The following is a 15,955-nucleotide window of genomic DNA, read 5'->3' on the forward strand; positions in this document are numbered from 1 at the left end:
CTGAACATAGAATAAAATCTTATTGGAAAGTCCATTGTCACATGGCAAAATCAAATAACAAAACACATCAAAAACAAATGGACAAGAACTGTCATATTCCTGACTTGGTACAGGCATTTTCAAATGTAGAAAATGGTGGATTAAATCTGGTTTTAACGAGCTAACCCTCTCACTTGGATGACAGTCTTATCAAATTCCGTTATATTTACAATGATGCGTTAACTAAACAGACATAATAAATAAAATAGTCAAAATATGGGTACAGCAGTCATCATCATGTAACAATTTTAAATGGAACAATGTAACAGAACACAAAAACATCTATCTATAAACACATTCATTGATTCGAGTGTCTGACGTCAGAAAATTTTATACGTCACATATACTTGTCGTTCAATGTATATACAAACAATTTCAAAATTTCACATAGGCAATGTTAGCATACAGGGTAAAAATATCCAAAGTATGTAAGAATTAATTTCAGAAATAGATCGAGATTTAAAATAGTCCAAAAGTTATATAGAATTTATAAGAATCCACAAATAGTTCATTTCACTAGGCGATTGAATAATTTTGACGTCTGTGGTTCAACATATTTTGTAATTCATAATAGAAATATATCATAATGACATAAAATAGAACAATATCATACTGACGGGATCTTTTAAAGTACAGAGTCACGTTATAAGAACCAAAGAAATACAAAAAGTCGCATATACAAAACACACCAGCAAAAAAAAGACAATACATTGACAGGATGTTAAAGTACCAAGCCACGTTAAATGGATATCACATAAAACAATCCAACAGTAAAAGTAATATTAATAATACAACAAAGACAAATGAAAGAACAATATAACACGTTGTTAAGATGATAAACAACATCAGTATGCAGAATCTATACATCAAGACCATCATGTATTATTTGTGAAGTTGATACGGAATATTTATCAACAAGGTCTTGGTACCTTCTGATGAACTTTTTTACAAAAAGGACGACTCGTTCTTTGACATACCCCTGGTTCATCAACTTTCTACTCAGACACGGATGACGTTTTACGAAGTCTGAGTAGGAGCTGTAAGCTCTTGAATATCCAATAAGTTGGGACATATATATCCCGTATGCAGGTGAAATTGGTATATTGCTACTTTAAAGGTGGGGGAAATTTATAATTTCAAAATTAAAATCGTCTCTTTGTCATCATGAGATTCTGGTACTGAGATGACTGTGTAAGTCAAATTCGTGATATAAGTACCGGTATAAAAATGAGGCAGAGGAAGCCATGTCTGTTGTTTCTTTAATTTCTATAGCTCTGGTCATTGGTATGTCAATGATATTTTGTATATAAATGTGTATGCATTTACTTTGAAACCATTACATTATTTACAAATTAAAGTTTATGTTTAGGTTAGTGACTACATGGAACTCCTTATTATAAGTGAGGGGGAGGACAGGGGGTACCCTTCTCCCTTCTCCCACCCCTCTTCTCCTTTCTCCTACCCCTGTTCTCCTTTCTCCCATTAGAATAAAACATCTCCTTTTGAGATATTTTTTCTTGAAATATTAGGAAAATTTTTAAAAGAAGAGATATTTTATTTTTTCTCCTTTCTCCAACTTTTTCTCCTTTCTCCCAGCCTTCCTCTCCTTTCTCCTACCCTCTTTCTCCTTTCTCCCACCCCCTTTCTCCTTTCTCCTACCCCCTTTCTCCCTGTCTCCCTTACCCCTGTCCTCCCCCTCATAAGTCAATAGTATTTGGAATGCAGTTTTATAAAAATTATTTCAACCAATCACAGTAAAATGTTAACCAATTTGACACTAACACTTGAATAGCCGAAAATTACCCTGTTAAACCCTTTTTTACCGTGATTGGTTGAATAAGCCAAACTTTTTGTTTCTTCTTGGTTTAATTTTAGGTTCCTTAAAAAAAAATAGAAGAATTGTTCGCTTGATGTTGTTTGTATTGGTTTCCTATGACATGTTGTTGGATAAGGTGATACCAGGGACTTTCCTAGGCGGATACAGGGTAAGGGGTCTCAGTGGCGGATCCAGAGGGGGGTTCCGGGGGTGCGCACCCCCCTTTATTTTGGCCGATCAATGCATTTGAATCGGGACATATGTTTTGCACCCCCCCTTTGCCCTGGGCTAGCACCCCCCCCCCCCCCCCCCCCCTTTCGAAAATTCCTGCATCCGCCACTGGGTCTACTCTTTGTTTGGGAATATTTGGTTGATTATATAGGGAATCACTAACGTTAGTTTAGAAAGTCTTGGGTGATACTAAGATATTTTGCTGTGTTGACTCCGGGATTTTCATTACTAGCATAGTCCCTAGTTGACCTGGACGGATTTTAAAATGTGGCCTTTAAGTAATATAAAAAAGAAGATGTGGGCACGGTATCATGGGCGGATCCAGCCATTTTAAAAAGGGGGGGGGGTTCCTAACCCAGGACAAAGGGGGGGTTCCAATTACATGTCCCCATTCAAATGCATTGATCGTCCAAAAAAAAGGGGGGGTTCCAACCCCCGGACCCCCCCCCCCCCCTCTGGATCCGCGCCTGGGTATGATTGCCAATGAGACAATTCTCCACAACAGACCAAAATGACACAAAAATTAACAACTATAGGTCATCGTACGGCCTTTAACAATGAGCAAAGCCCATACTGCATTGTCAGTTATAAAAGGCCCCAAAATGACAGTGTAAAACAATTCAAACGAGAAAACTAGGCAGTGTCTGCGCGTACCCGCATGTGGGTACGAATAGTCAAATTGCCTTTCTAGGCTGCACGTACCCACATTCGGTTTTATAATAAAATGCCGTCGGATCGGGAATGAAACGTGAAATATATACGGAATTTGTTGCAATTAGTGAATAAATTGACTCATTAGAACTGAGGAAAGGAGAACAATAACTGTTTTTATCATATATCTATTATAATATTGTCGAGTTTTCATTATGTTTGATCATGTTTGTTTTGTATTTGCCATAACCTAAATTGGTTTTTGTCTGTTTTGCAAATAAAGTTATACATATTAAAACTACTCAGAATTTTTATAAATATACACATATATATATAGGCAAGTGAACAGTTTTTTCTCAGTTAGTAAATATTCTTAAAATGGAAGAGAGTGATATTATAACTGTTGGGAAGACATTTCAGACTTATAATGAATTAGAAAGATTTGTACAGAACTATCACTGACAGGCGTTAAATTCCATACAATTGTATAAAAGAAATTCGCAGTCTATAGCAGCCGCCGAGAAAAGAAGAACCGGGAGCACAAAAATTAAAGAAGATTTAATTTTTAAAGTATAACAGAATAAATTTTTCCTGCATTTATGGTGGGAAAAAATTCCAAACAAATTCGACAGGGAAAAGGCCGAATACAAGGTATTTGTTTTAAATTGTAGTTTTTAATCGAATTTGCCGCGTTTCTTTTCAGTTTTTTTTTATGTCGATTATTTCTAAATATAGTGATGCTTTCTATTTTGGAAACGTCAAGAATTTTTTGTTACTAGTCCGTCGGGCATATCGGGTTACAAATTTTAACTGCCCGAGGCGTAAATGATCTAGTCCCGGGCGTCGGGCTATTGGAATTTTTAACCCCTGTTATAATTTGTTTAAATTGATTTATTACTTGCTTCTTTAATTTTTATAAACTCAAGCTTTAATTTTAGAAGTTTTATATATTTTAAAATTTCAGTTTCTGTTTTACATTTTACTAAAAGATTATTTTAAAATATCATATGGGTATATTTTTAAATTATTAAAATGTTATTCTTTAAATTTTCATTTAAATTTTATAATAGTATTAATTTCTATCATGTTTTTCTTTTACAGGGACTGTACAGTTTCATTTTACATCATTGTGCATTTAATTTTGCAATGTTTATTATGTATCATTATTTAATAAATACAATTTGAAAATATTATTTTTCATACTCTTCACTCTTTCTACCACGAAATCCCCATATTATCGATAATTTTCGTATATATTTCACGTTTCATTCCCGATCCGATGGCATTTAATAGAAAACCGGATGTGGGTACGTGCAGCCTAGAACGGCAATTTGACTATTCGTACCCACATGCGGGTACGCGCAGACACTGCCAGAAAACTAATGGCCTAATTTATGTAGTTTACATAGTTATGAACGTTTGTATGGTCACGAAGAACCTGTTACAGCGAGGGCATTGAACAACCCAAGTTTGTTCCCATTTGTCTAGGCAGTCTAAGTCATTTTGTAGAATGTTAAAATATTTTTGATTTTTAATCGTTCTGTAAAAATACAGTCTGCAAACAAGCATGTCTTTTTGATGTAACTGTTGATCACTCTGATTCAAACAAAAAATTATCTGAAACTGACAATTATCAAAATGCTTGATTTCTTGATTGACAACATATTTGTTACGTTCAGAGTTTTTTCAACAGACTATCGGCTTTCCAAATGAAACGAATTGTGCCCCTCTTCTTGCTGACTTGTTTCTTCATTATAATGAGGCTGATTTCATACAGGAACTTCTTAGAAAGAAAGATAAGAAGTTAGCAATATCCTTTAACTCTACGTTTTGCTATATAGATGATGTTCTATCACTAAATAATTCAAAATTTGGTGACTGTCGAATGCATCTATCCCGTTGAACTAGAGATAAAGGATACAACAGATACAGTTAAGTCGGCCTAATATCTTGACTTACATCTAGAAATTGACAATGAAGGTCGATTGAAAACAAAACTTTACGACAAAAGAAATGATTTCAGCTTTCCAATTGAGAACTTTCCATTTCTAAGCATTTGCGGATCCAGGGGGTGGGGGTTCTGGGGGTTGGAACCCCCCTTTTTTTGGCAGATCAATGCATTTGAATGGGGACATATAGTTGGAACCCACCCTTTGTCCTGGTATAGGAACCCCCTTTTTAAAATTGCTGGATCCGCCCCTTCATGATTTTCTTGAGAGGATTATTGCTTACAAGGAAGCTATTAAATCAAGAGTTCCAAATGGTGAAGTTGAAATCATCTCTTTGTAAATTTTACGGACGCCATCACGAATTGGTTGACCGTTATGGAATAACCGTTTCCCAAATGATATCAGATATGTTCCTTAAGTTGTAACTACAATCCCCTTCCCTTTCATGAATGTGACCTACCGAATAAGACTATTTACCGGATTTGTTATCTCATAAACAACACGACGGTTGCCCCATGTGGAGCAGGATCTGCTTACCCTTCTGGAGCACGTGAGATCACCCCCATATTTTGGTGGGGTTCATGTTGTTTATTCTTTAGTTTTCTATGTTGTATCATGTGTACTATTGTTTGTCTGTTTGTCCTTTTCATTTTTAGCCACATGTGGCGTTGTCAGTATGAGTTTGACTGTCACTCTGGTATCTTTCGTCCCTCTTTGCAAAGTAGGTCAATCCGGCAGGGTGAACGAAAAAAATGTATGTATTGATACATAATTATCAAGCCGTTTTTGATAATTAAAACGTATAAGTACAGATTATCCATTTCACTTTTATTTTTTTAAATTTCCCGCTTTGTAATCTTCTGTCACATGATAGCAGGTGCCCGTTATCATGCGCATGCTTGATTATTTTCATTCATTTCCGTTGGGCGAGGTCCTCTGCGTCATACGTGATAAAAGTGAAGACATTTTCGTCGCCTTCTCGAAGCCGACAAGAAGATGAGTGACGATAACCCTACCAACGATTCTGTTTCTGACAACAAGCCCCATTTTGAGCTGTACATTAAGGTTTGTAATGCCGAAATTTGCATTCTTCGTCTTAGTTTTGGCGCAAGTTTTTGCTTTTACATTTCGGAACACATCTTTTTTCAAGATGTGTTTATCATGTTTTGTTGATTTTATTTGCAATACTGTTAAATATTAATTATTTTAAATGATGAATAGTTCCTTATATGTAGATATTTTAAATTGATTTGGTTTTCATTATGACGGAATTTGGCTGTTATCGACGTTTTCCGTAGAAGGTTAGTTAGTTCACAGGTGTTTATCCCCCCTTTCGTGTTTTGAGGGTGAATTGGGTGCTTAACTAGATAATAATGAAATTTTTTTATCATATACAAATTTAAAAAATAATGCAGATATTGTCATTAAGGAAATCAATAAGAATTGTATTGAGTAATGGACATAACTATATTTTTTTTGGCATGTAAAAACTTAATCATAGGTCAATATAGGGGGCGGGGGGCTCTGAGCCCGGATCCCACGCTTACTGTATTGTCAGATTCCTGTATCCCACTTACACTATGTACATAAGCATTTACATTTTTTTTGGTTTGTAATTTGCCATGTCCTACTAGACTTCATTTCCCGTTTTCACTGCACAATAATTTGACCTTAAGTGTCATGCTTACAAAATAATCAGCAATCCAGCGTCACACTTAAACTTAGTGAGACCCACTCAAGGGGGCGTTCTGAATCTGCCCCTGTTTAGGTACTATAAGTTATAAGGTTAAATAATATATTATAAAGCAAAATACACAAGTGGTCAAATGGAAGAGTTATATAGCTTCATTTATTACATGAAAATGGAAATAGGAAATTTGTCAAAGATAAATAAACCCAACCAATGAGCAAAAGCAACAGGTTGCTGCTTGTTATTTTCACTTTAAACTGCATGTTTTTCATTTTAATTTGCCGTAATATTTAGGATCTGAGGAAAGAGTCTTTGTACATAAAAAAAAACATGATTGAAACAATAATCTTTTGGTTTTCAGGCATCTGTTCGAGATGGTGAAAGTAAAGGATCGTGTCCCATTTGTCAACAATGGTTCATGGTGGCCCATCTTTTGGCGGAAAAGTCAGATGTTCATTTCCAAGTTTACACGGTCCCAGCTAACAATTTACCAGAATCATTCAAGGCTAAAACCATGAGCAAGACATTTCCAATTGTAATAGGTGTTCAGGGACGTGACACAAAAGGACAGGACATTTCAAACTGTGTATTTGATGATGCTGATGAAGTAGAGAAATTCTTTGAAAGTGTTAATGTCAGTCGACCATTGCTGAAAAGAACAGAAGCTAAGAATCAGCTTGCCCTTAGACATGTTGAAGATTTATATAAAGTTAGTAGCTAGGATTGTATTAAAAAAGATGTGGTATGATTGTCAATGAGACAACTCTATACAGACTATATAATACACATGTAGCTACCAGAAACTAAATGATGTAGAAGCCAGCAAGTATAGTTCACCATACAGCCCTCAACAATGTGCAAACATCAATTGAGCATGTACATGTAGATATTTTTTTCTGCAACTGAGAAAGTTGATTATGTATAAAAGGAAATGTTAGTTATGCAGCAAACCAAATTGATAACAAACACAAAAAACAAACAAACTGGTAGTCAATTTACATGTACATCTATCAAGCTCTATACACAAAAGTTTGTATAATTTAAAAAAGGACAATGAAAGGTCTGCTATATATATATATATATCAACACCAAATTTTCTGAATAAAAAAACCTCAATCATTTGACAACAACCAACAACATGCCCAGTACCTGACTTTTAAAATCTGTCTTACATTTGTACATGAATAACTTCAACAGTAGGGAACAACCACCTAAATGAGGGACTGTACCTCAGCCAGGATTATTTTGCTGTTGAATAAAATATATTTGGAAGAACTTTCCTAAAAGAGGGTTCCTCTTATTTCAAAAATGGAGAAGATTGAAGTCCATGAATATTTCCAAATTCATGGACATGTTTTGTCAATAAAGATGTATTGTTCTTGGGGAAAAGTATTTTCTTCAACTAATATAAACATGGGCATTTTGTACTACAATGTACATTGTACATGTAAGAAGTGTTTTTTTCAATTTATTTTTACGATCAACACTCATGAAAGGGAACCTCATTACATTTAGGGGTTGTCAACAGGGTTCTTGTTAAGATCCATATTTTTAATGGTACAATTTTCTTACTGGATGCGAGAGCCAACTTGCTTATTATTTAATGATAATGAGATACATGTACAAATATAGGTTGAACTAGAGCAATTCTGAATGGTATGTTTTTCATTGGATAAGGTCTTCAGGTGTTAATGAAGCCAATGTTAAGAATCAGCACATACATTGCAACTGAAAGGCCATGTGATGATTTTTTAATTTGTTGGTTTACGGATCCGCTGACCCGATTTTGCCGATTTCCAGAATATAAATAAAATCGACTTTTCATGTTTTTTTTATTCCCGCTGACACAAACAAAAACATTTTCTCTTAAAATAAATAAAATATACTTTTTTTTATGAAATGAAATGTATTAAAGACTAACGGAAATGATAACACTTTCTGTTGTGAAAACTAAAACTTCCAATTAACGTATCTAAAAATAGGCAAATCAATAGTAACTGACCTTGAAATGTCATTTGCGCAAATAATTTTGTGGAACGAAACCTGCATTTTAAACCCATTACATATTAAGTTTGTTTCCCGTATTTGTCATCATTCCGTAAGATAGAAAAAAATTGAGAATGAACTTGTCCAACCGTGGAACATGTTTAGTTGAAGAACTAAATTAAAACAAATCCTTTGTAATTTTCTGCTGACTTGTGTCATTGATATAAGAAAAAAAAAGGAAAATTCATGGCAATTGATGAACCCTATATCCTCGTTTTTCCAGTTTTTTTCTTTATCAGTTTTCCTGCTTGGAGATCATTAAACACTATGTTTCCTGAAATTTATTTAGGGGTTTATTTGTGAAATCACGATTTAATTTCGTCTTTATCCATGGACACAAACCCCAATTTTTCATGGAAAATTATTAGACGATGTCATGAGATGTTTATGGCAGCGGAGCAATAATATTTCATCAAACTAATATATAAGAAATGATGATCAAATACATGTAGCAAACCAAACATATTGTACGAAAAGTAAAATATATTTTTTTTGGCATATTTTTCTGTCTTGAGAGATTTTTTTATTTTATTTTCTGACTGACCAACCCGACTTTTTCTTTGGGAAAATCTGTAAACCAACAAATTAAAAAACTCTGGCCAAAGGTACGTTTGAATTGATTTTGAAATTTTTCTGGTTGGCATTTTTTTTGGTGAAAAAAATTTAACTGCTTGATTTCATTTGTATACAGCTGTCATAGGCAATGGGTGTGTTGTGTTACCGTTGACTTGTCTTTTAAAATTTGAACATGAACCAAAACTACTAGAGTTTAAATTCTTTCTGTGAGTCACTAGCAATTCATGTGTTATACATTTTGTATATATATATATATATATGCCCCTTAATAAACATTCACATTCTTGAATTTTATACATGTACATCTTATCAGTGTTATGCTATAGGCTTCAGTACATCAGAGATGCAAACAGTTTTTTTTTCCTGTCAGACAATGGGGCCTACAGGGTACCAAGTTTTGCCAGACCCATCAAATTTCTGCCAGACCCATATTTTCACTCAAAAATCAAATGAAATTATGCTATTGAACAAACGTTATTTTGATTTTGTTGATATTATTATTATTTTAAAATAACCTGTGATTCATAACAATTGTAGTTTATTGAATAATACATTACATAATATTGATCTGATTAAAAGTTATTCTTCACAAGAGTACTTGAAAACAAGATAGTCATTGGTAGTTTCATTCTGTTCAAATTCAAAATCTGACTCATAGTCAGAATCATTATCACTCCCAGATTCATTCGTCTTTACAGCTTTATCAACTTGAATAGGTGACTGGTTTGGTCTTTTACCGGGTTTCGACCCACTTACAAATTTTATCGGCCATGACATATTTCCTGAACTTATCAACTATGCTTAATAGACCTCCTTCCTAGAGAGCGAATTTCTAAAACAAAAAACATGACGGAAATACGGAGAATTGTTCGGGGCGAGATGGACAAGGTACGAAAGACTATTACTGAGCGGAAATACTGGTTCCCGGAGTTAGAAAATGCGGGGGAACAGGACATTTACTTTTATTAAAGATGATCGCAATTTTATAAACAAAATACTCTGCCGGGGCCGACGGGGATTTCAGTTTTGGCGGACCCAAGCGGACTTAAATATTGCCGGCCATCAGGTCCTGCACAGCTACAAGTTTTGCCGGACCTGCATAAATTCTGCCCCTTAGGTCCGACGGGTCCGACGATTAGTTGCATCTCTGGTACATGTGTGCACACAAAGTGCATGTATTTTATGTACATGTACATGTATTATATCATTTAGTCTTCAATACAAATATACACTGTACAATGAACGCATGTATTCTATATATATCAGTGGAAGGCTTCAATACACATGTACATTTGTGCATACAATGTATGCATGTATTTTACACATATTACATGTATCTGTTAGTGTGATAGCATTATTTTTCAATGTATATTTCAGAAATTTAATTTATTTCTACAAAATCCTAACGATAATGGGACAAAGTTAACGCAACAGTTGAAAAACGTTGATGGCTTTTTGGGAGAAATGGAAACGACTTTTCTGTGTGGATCTACAATTTCCTATAGTGATACAGTATTACTGTCACGACTTCAGCATATCAGAGTGGCAGGAAAAGTAAGAATTATTTATAGAATCACAAATTAACACTAGACATGTAACAAATTTATTAGGATCAATAAGTACATTGTATACAGTAATTGTGAGACATTGTTTTAAAAAATATGGTAGAACACATGTCAGAGTTCTCATATAGCATCCTGGTAAAAGGAAATTTGAAATACCACCACGTTTCTAAAAATTATAGCATCACATGCATCTATCATGTCTGTAACACTTTATATATACAGTCAAACCTGATTAAACCGGACCCTGAATAAACCGGTTTCCTGTCCATTCCGGCCGAAAATGAAAGTCCCATATTTTTCCATTCAAAGTCTTTGTTAAAATACCCTTTGTAAACCGGACCCTGTGTATTCCGAATTCCGGTCTAAATATGAAGTCCCAATACTCTTAATTACATTAATTATTACCTGTCAAAACCGGTTTGTCTGATTAATTTCAATGATCGATATGCAATAAAAATATATTTATTTATACAATATGGCTTTTCGTGATAATCAATTAGTCAGGTGTCAAACTGTAAACCTACAATCGTACAGTAGTGAGCTGTATTATTTATTAAAACATTATAAACGTGTCAATTAAACGAAAAGACACACCGAATATATCTCGGATTGAACTTACGTTTTAACTTGGATAAACAATTTTAAATCCCGGACTAAGAAATTCACATCGTGATTTCGAAATCCTGGGTTCTCTGTTGTGAACCCCTAAACAAATGACGTTGATAATGAAAAACACTCGGATGACAACAATCAATGGATATTGTACACTGTACGACAACGTTTAGAAAGTGATGAAATTACGTTTGATAATATTCTGGCTTTTTAGTCGGCCATTCCAACATTTCAAATTATTCATCATGGGAGTAAATCGCAACTCTCGTCTTACAATCCAAACAACGCGAGCATTATGATGCAAATGCAAACAATGAGAAACGAAGTGAAAGTATTTTAATTTATCAGATATAATTTACAATCAAAGAGAACTTTTACATGGAAAATGTCGGACGTCACAAGTCATTAACTTCTGGTCAAAACGGAAACCTGAATAAACCGGCTCACTGTCCAAACCGGCCCTTTTTCATAGTCCCGTAGCCGGCTGGTTTATACAGGTTTTACTGTAACAAAATCAATTCAGAAATATAGCATCACATTACCATGATGCTAAAAGGTCCTGGGGAAAACACTTCATGTACTTTATTGACAATTGCTTGCTTTACATACAAATGTTTTGTGCTTGTTCAGTACAAGAACTCATTAACATTGAATAAAGCAGGTATGGTACATGTACATCCTCTAATAGGGGTCAATCAGAAAGAACTTCAAAGAAGGACAGGGAAATGGGAATGCCATTGGAGGAGAGGGTTAATGGAATAAGGGCAGAAATTAAGCCTAAAAAGGGTCTCTATAAAGGAACCTATCGAAAGGTTTTGGTAAAGGTTATCTTAAGTGCAGAGAGCTTGGCACACTCTTTATGAGGCAAACAATATAGTGTCCTATCCTAATTGGAAGTGGCTGCAAATATCTGTGCTGCTTTAGATAGAAATAGACCTTATGCATCTAGATCTGTTAACCTATTCAGGTTAAAATAATGGCTACAGAAATTGTGTAACTGTACATTTATACGTGCATTTGTATAAATAGAGATTAATACATGGCCTTTTCCATATATCAGCCTGGGTATCATCCCGAGACCCCCATATCAGCCCAAGACGGAGTCGAGGTGCTGATATGGGTCGAGGGATGATACCCAGGCTGATATGAAAAAGGCCATGTATTAATCGCTTTATCATATACTTCCGACAATAGTTTTATGTAAGGCAAATAAACTAATGCAATAACTAAAACAGTCAAACACTTTATAAAGAAAATTAAAATTATGAATCAAATATACTATAGTTGTCCAACAACAGCATAATTAACTCCTTATATATTTATGGTAACATTTCCTATAGAGGCATTTTGAAACATTGAAAATTTGGAAGAGTTTTACGATCATTACTACTCCATGTTTGTTGTACTATAAAATGATTCATAATTGTCAATGGCATTTGTTAGCAAGTATTAAACTATCCCCACAAAAGTTCCCGTAAATTTTGACGTCGTCATAAAAAATATTTGACGTCACAATGGAAAAGTAAACAACCGATACCGGAAACACCGGAAGTAACTTGCACGAGATGCACTATTATGGGTTTTGTGCACGAGATGCACCTGATATGGGTTATCAGCCTGGGTGGGAAATTATGGCTTGTGTACTTCCGCTCATTACACATATGCAAAAGTTATTATATCAATGCTAAGTATATGATAAGGTTGATTTATAATCGACGCAGCTCATATCACAAGTGACCATACATTGGCACTGGTTTAACTATTGAGGTAAGGGTTTTGTTGTCTATCAGTATAGGACTAAAGGATGACCATGACCATATTTCTATACCCTGTCAATCTTTTGGGTATATGTATTTGAAGTTATCAGGCCTTTTTAGTTGATTATAGAAAATATTTGAAACTGTTCTGTAATCACAATTCTAGTGCAGCTCTGTGAAAAACATTAAAAAAATTTCCAATTTTCATCATTAGAAATTCCAAACATGTGCAGTCTACATTTTGTTCTTGTAATGGCATAAATATAATAGGGAGCAGAAAGAAAGCTAAAGTGAAATTCTTAACATTATATCATAATTGGTAAATACACAGAATAAAATTACCAACAGTTTGGTCAGATCACATGTTTACATACGTCACAAATTTGCATGGAAATTGTGATGTCATAATGCATTTTTAATGGAACAAAAAACCCATGAGATGAGGATACTTTTAAACAAATATCTTTAATATTTATTTTCAGGCCTATAAAAGTTATGAGATCCCTAAAGAACTGAAGAATTTGTGGCGGTATCTCAGCACAGCTTACCAAACCAAAGCTTTTATTCAAACACTACCATCAGATCAGGACATTAAATTGCATTATGAAACTAAAGCAACTACCAAATTAGAAAAGACAATTAAATTGGAAGGAACCTCGTACTCAACAGATGTTGATCCAGAATGCTTGAACGGTGAAGTTGAGCAGCAGAATGGGGATGAATGAAAACTTATATTCTTCAAATGGTGTGATAAACTATGTATTCCAGTGTTACCCCATCAACTGATTTGCTAGCCAAAGGGGAGTAACTCTTGTGGAATTATTCATCTGCGATGAATTCTAATGATGTATAAAATTTATTATATGGAAATGAATTGTTATTAATGTTTGATAAATGGAAGTTTATTTTATATTTGGTGTAATGGAAGCTGTTGCTAATTACATTTTGTAATACTAACTTCCAGACCTTTTTTTTTGTGGGAGAAGGAGGGGGGGATTTAAATGAAATTTATTGCAATAAATGTCTTCCTCATAAATTTATGTTACTATAAATTTGCCAATGGATAAATTCTATAAATCTCAATACCTCATTACAAATGTAAAATCCAGAATTATTTTTCAATTAATACTAGTCACTAATTTCTTATAGCTCAAAGGGAGTGATTCAATGGATGTAATATTATCTGGTTATTCAGGGTCGTGAGACTATGTTTGACTTGTTTTCTGAGTTATGTTTTAGAAACAAATGTTTAAAAGCCAAAACTTGAAATTTTCTTTTTCTAATAAATGTAAAAAAAGTTAGCATGAAAAGAAAAGTGTATTGTAATGGGAGAAGACTTAATGTTTTCATTTTGTTGAATTTTAAATATGGGTCTCTTCTATTGTTATGTTTTTTATTATATTTGCAAAGTTACGTTATTGTTTAAAGTTATATACAGTACAGGCAAAGTGGTTCAGTTAAATGAAGACTTGTGATTGCAGATTTTTTATCTTGAGATATCTGTATCTTCAGTGTGTCAGCTTTGGCATATGAAAATGGTATCACTGGCAATTACACTGTTTCACAGAAGTAAACTTGACAACAGCAAAAATGATTTTGACTGAATCAATTCGAGTGTTTGTCACTGGCAATTACACTGTTTCACAGTAGTCAACTAGACAACAACAAGAGTGATTTTTAACTGAACCACCTAGCAGTGTGTGCTGTAGTATTGTTTGTGTGTAAAATATATTCATGTATATTGTTAATATTGCTGTCTTAGCATGAAACAGGTGCCTTTCTTATTTCATATCATTGAGTGGTCTCGCCATATTTATAGATAATTGATGGTTCTGAAAATAGATGAACATCTCTCTCCTTTATTTAGGTGTTGTGGAGAATATTCTTCATAATTGAAAAATCATTGATAATTTGTTTATCCATATTTTTCCAGGAAATGCCTTTGACCAGGGGTTTGACTAACATCATTACACTCTCTTAGTCACTTTTAACATCTAACTTATACTTAAATGGAAAATTTTACAGAAATTAAAGATTCACCAAAAATTGAAAAATAGTGATGCAGTAAGTTAATGTAAAATTTTACCTTTATTGTACAAAGAATTCAATATATAAAACTTCATGAGGTGGTTTTTAATATAATGATATGCCTCTGTCTGTGCCTTATATAAAAATGTAAAGTTTGATAAGAAAGATGTAAAATCCACCAATACTTTCTATCAGAAAAAATAATTCAGACATGCCCACCATTTTTGAATTTTTAAAACTGAAGGTCTGCATATTTTCCAGTGAATTCCTGCTAAATGTCATTTCTGGAAAGTTTATACTGATGAAATATTTGAAGTGCCATACACTTGTAAGTTTTATTTTGACAATTTAAGGGCAATCTTTTAATACGAGACCACTTCATATTGGTATATACTTAGAAACAGAATTTATGTAAATATTTTGCAATTATTTATGTGTATTCTAAGGAAAGCCATTTATATAATCAGCATTTTAGTTAGTATTTTATGTTGAAAATATGGGAAACTGTTACCCTTGCAAAGAATAAATAATTTATAAGTCTTTACATGCAGTTGATTTTTATGGGGAAGAAAAAATGATCCTTTAATATTTGACATTATTTATATTTTGTACAAATTATAAAATTCAGCAGGATGTATCTTTCTGATCAAGTAAAATTGAAAGACTAGAATTCTCTGTTCAATGCTTTAATATAGTAGTTAACAATAGAATTCAGACATTTTGTTAACTAACAAGAGTTATTTCCCCTATGGTTTTGTTATCTCCCTTGCAGTACTGGTCGGGTGCATTTGCTATTTTTCATGTCCGTTAATGTAGGAGGACAGAATGGTAAACAAATGTTGGTCCCCTATATTAATTTTGTGGTGAAGACAAGCTATTACTTTTGATAATTACAAGACTAGCATACACATGTACAATATGCCATAGGGGAGAAAAATTTACCATTCTATTTTCCAAAATTTGATGAGTGCTTATGATGGTCATGGCATGCAAGA

The 15,955-nt window shown here is 33.8% G+C and overlaps 1 protein-coding gene across 1 annotated transcript; it reads left to right on the forward strand.

Annotated features, from left to right (window-relative positions):
• The first annotated feature begins 5,586 nt into the window (after positions 1 to 5,586).
• On the forward strand, positions 5,587 to 15,501 carry LOC139491831 (chloride intracellular channel Clic-like). The gene is made up of 4 exons (XM_071279717.1): positions 5,587 to 5,751; positions 6,738 to 7,085; positions 10,376 to 10,552; positions 13,415 to 15,501. The coding sequence occupies exons 1-4, from the start codon at positions 5,683 to 5,685 to the stop codon at positions 13,655 to 13,657; spliced, it is 837 nt and encodes a 278-aa protein (XP_071135818.1). The 5' UTR covers positions 5,587 to 5,682; the 3' UTR covers positions 13,658 to 15,501.
• Positions 15,502 to 15,955: the final 454 nt, after the last annotated feature.

Source organism: Mytilus edulis, chromosome 10 (assembly GCF_963676685.1).
Source record: "Mytilus edulis chromosome 10, xbMytEdul2.2, whole genome shotgun sequence".
NCBI classification, from domain to species: domain Eukaryota; kingdom Metazoa; phylum Mollusca; class Bivalvia; order Mytilida; family Mytilidae; genus Mytilus; species Mytilus edulis.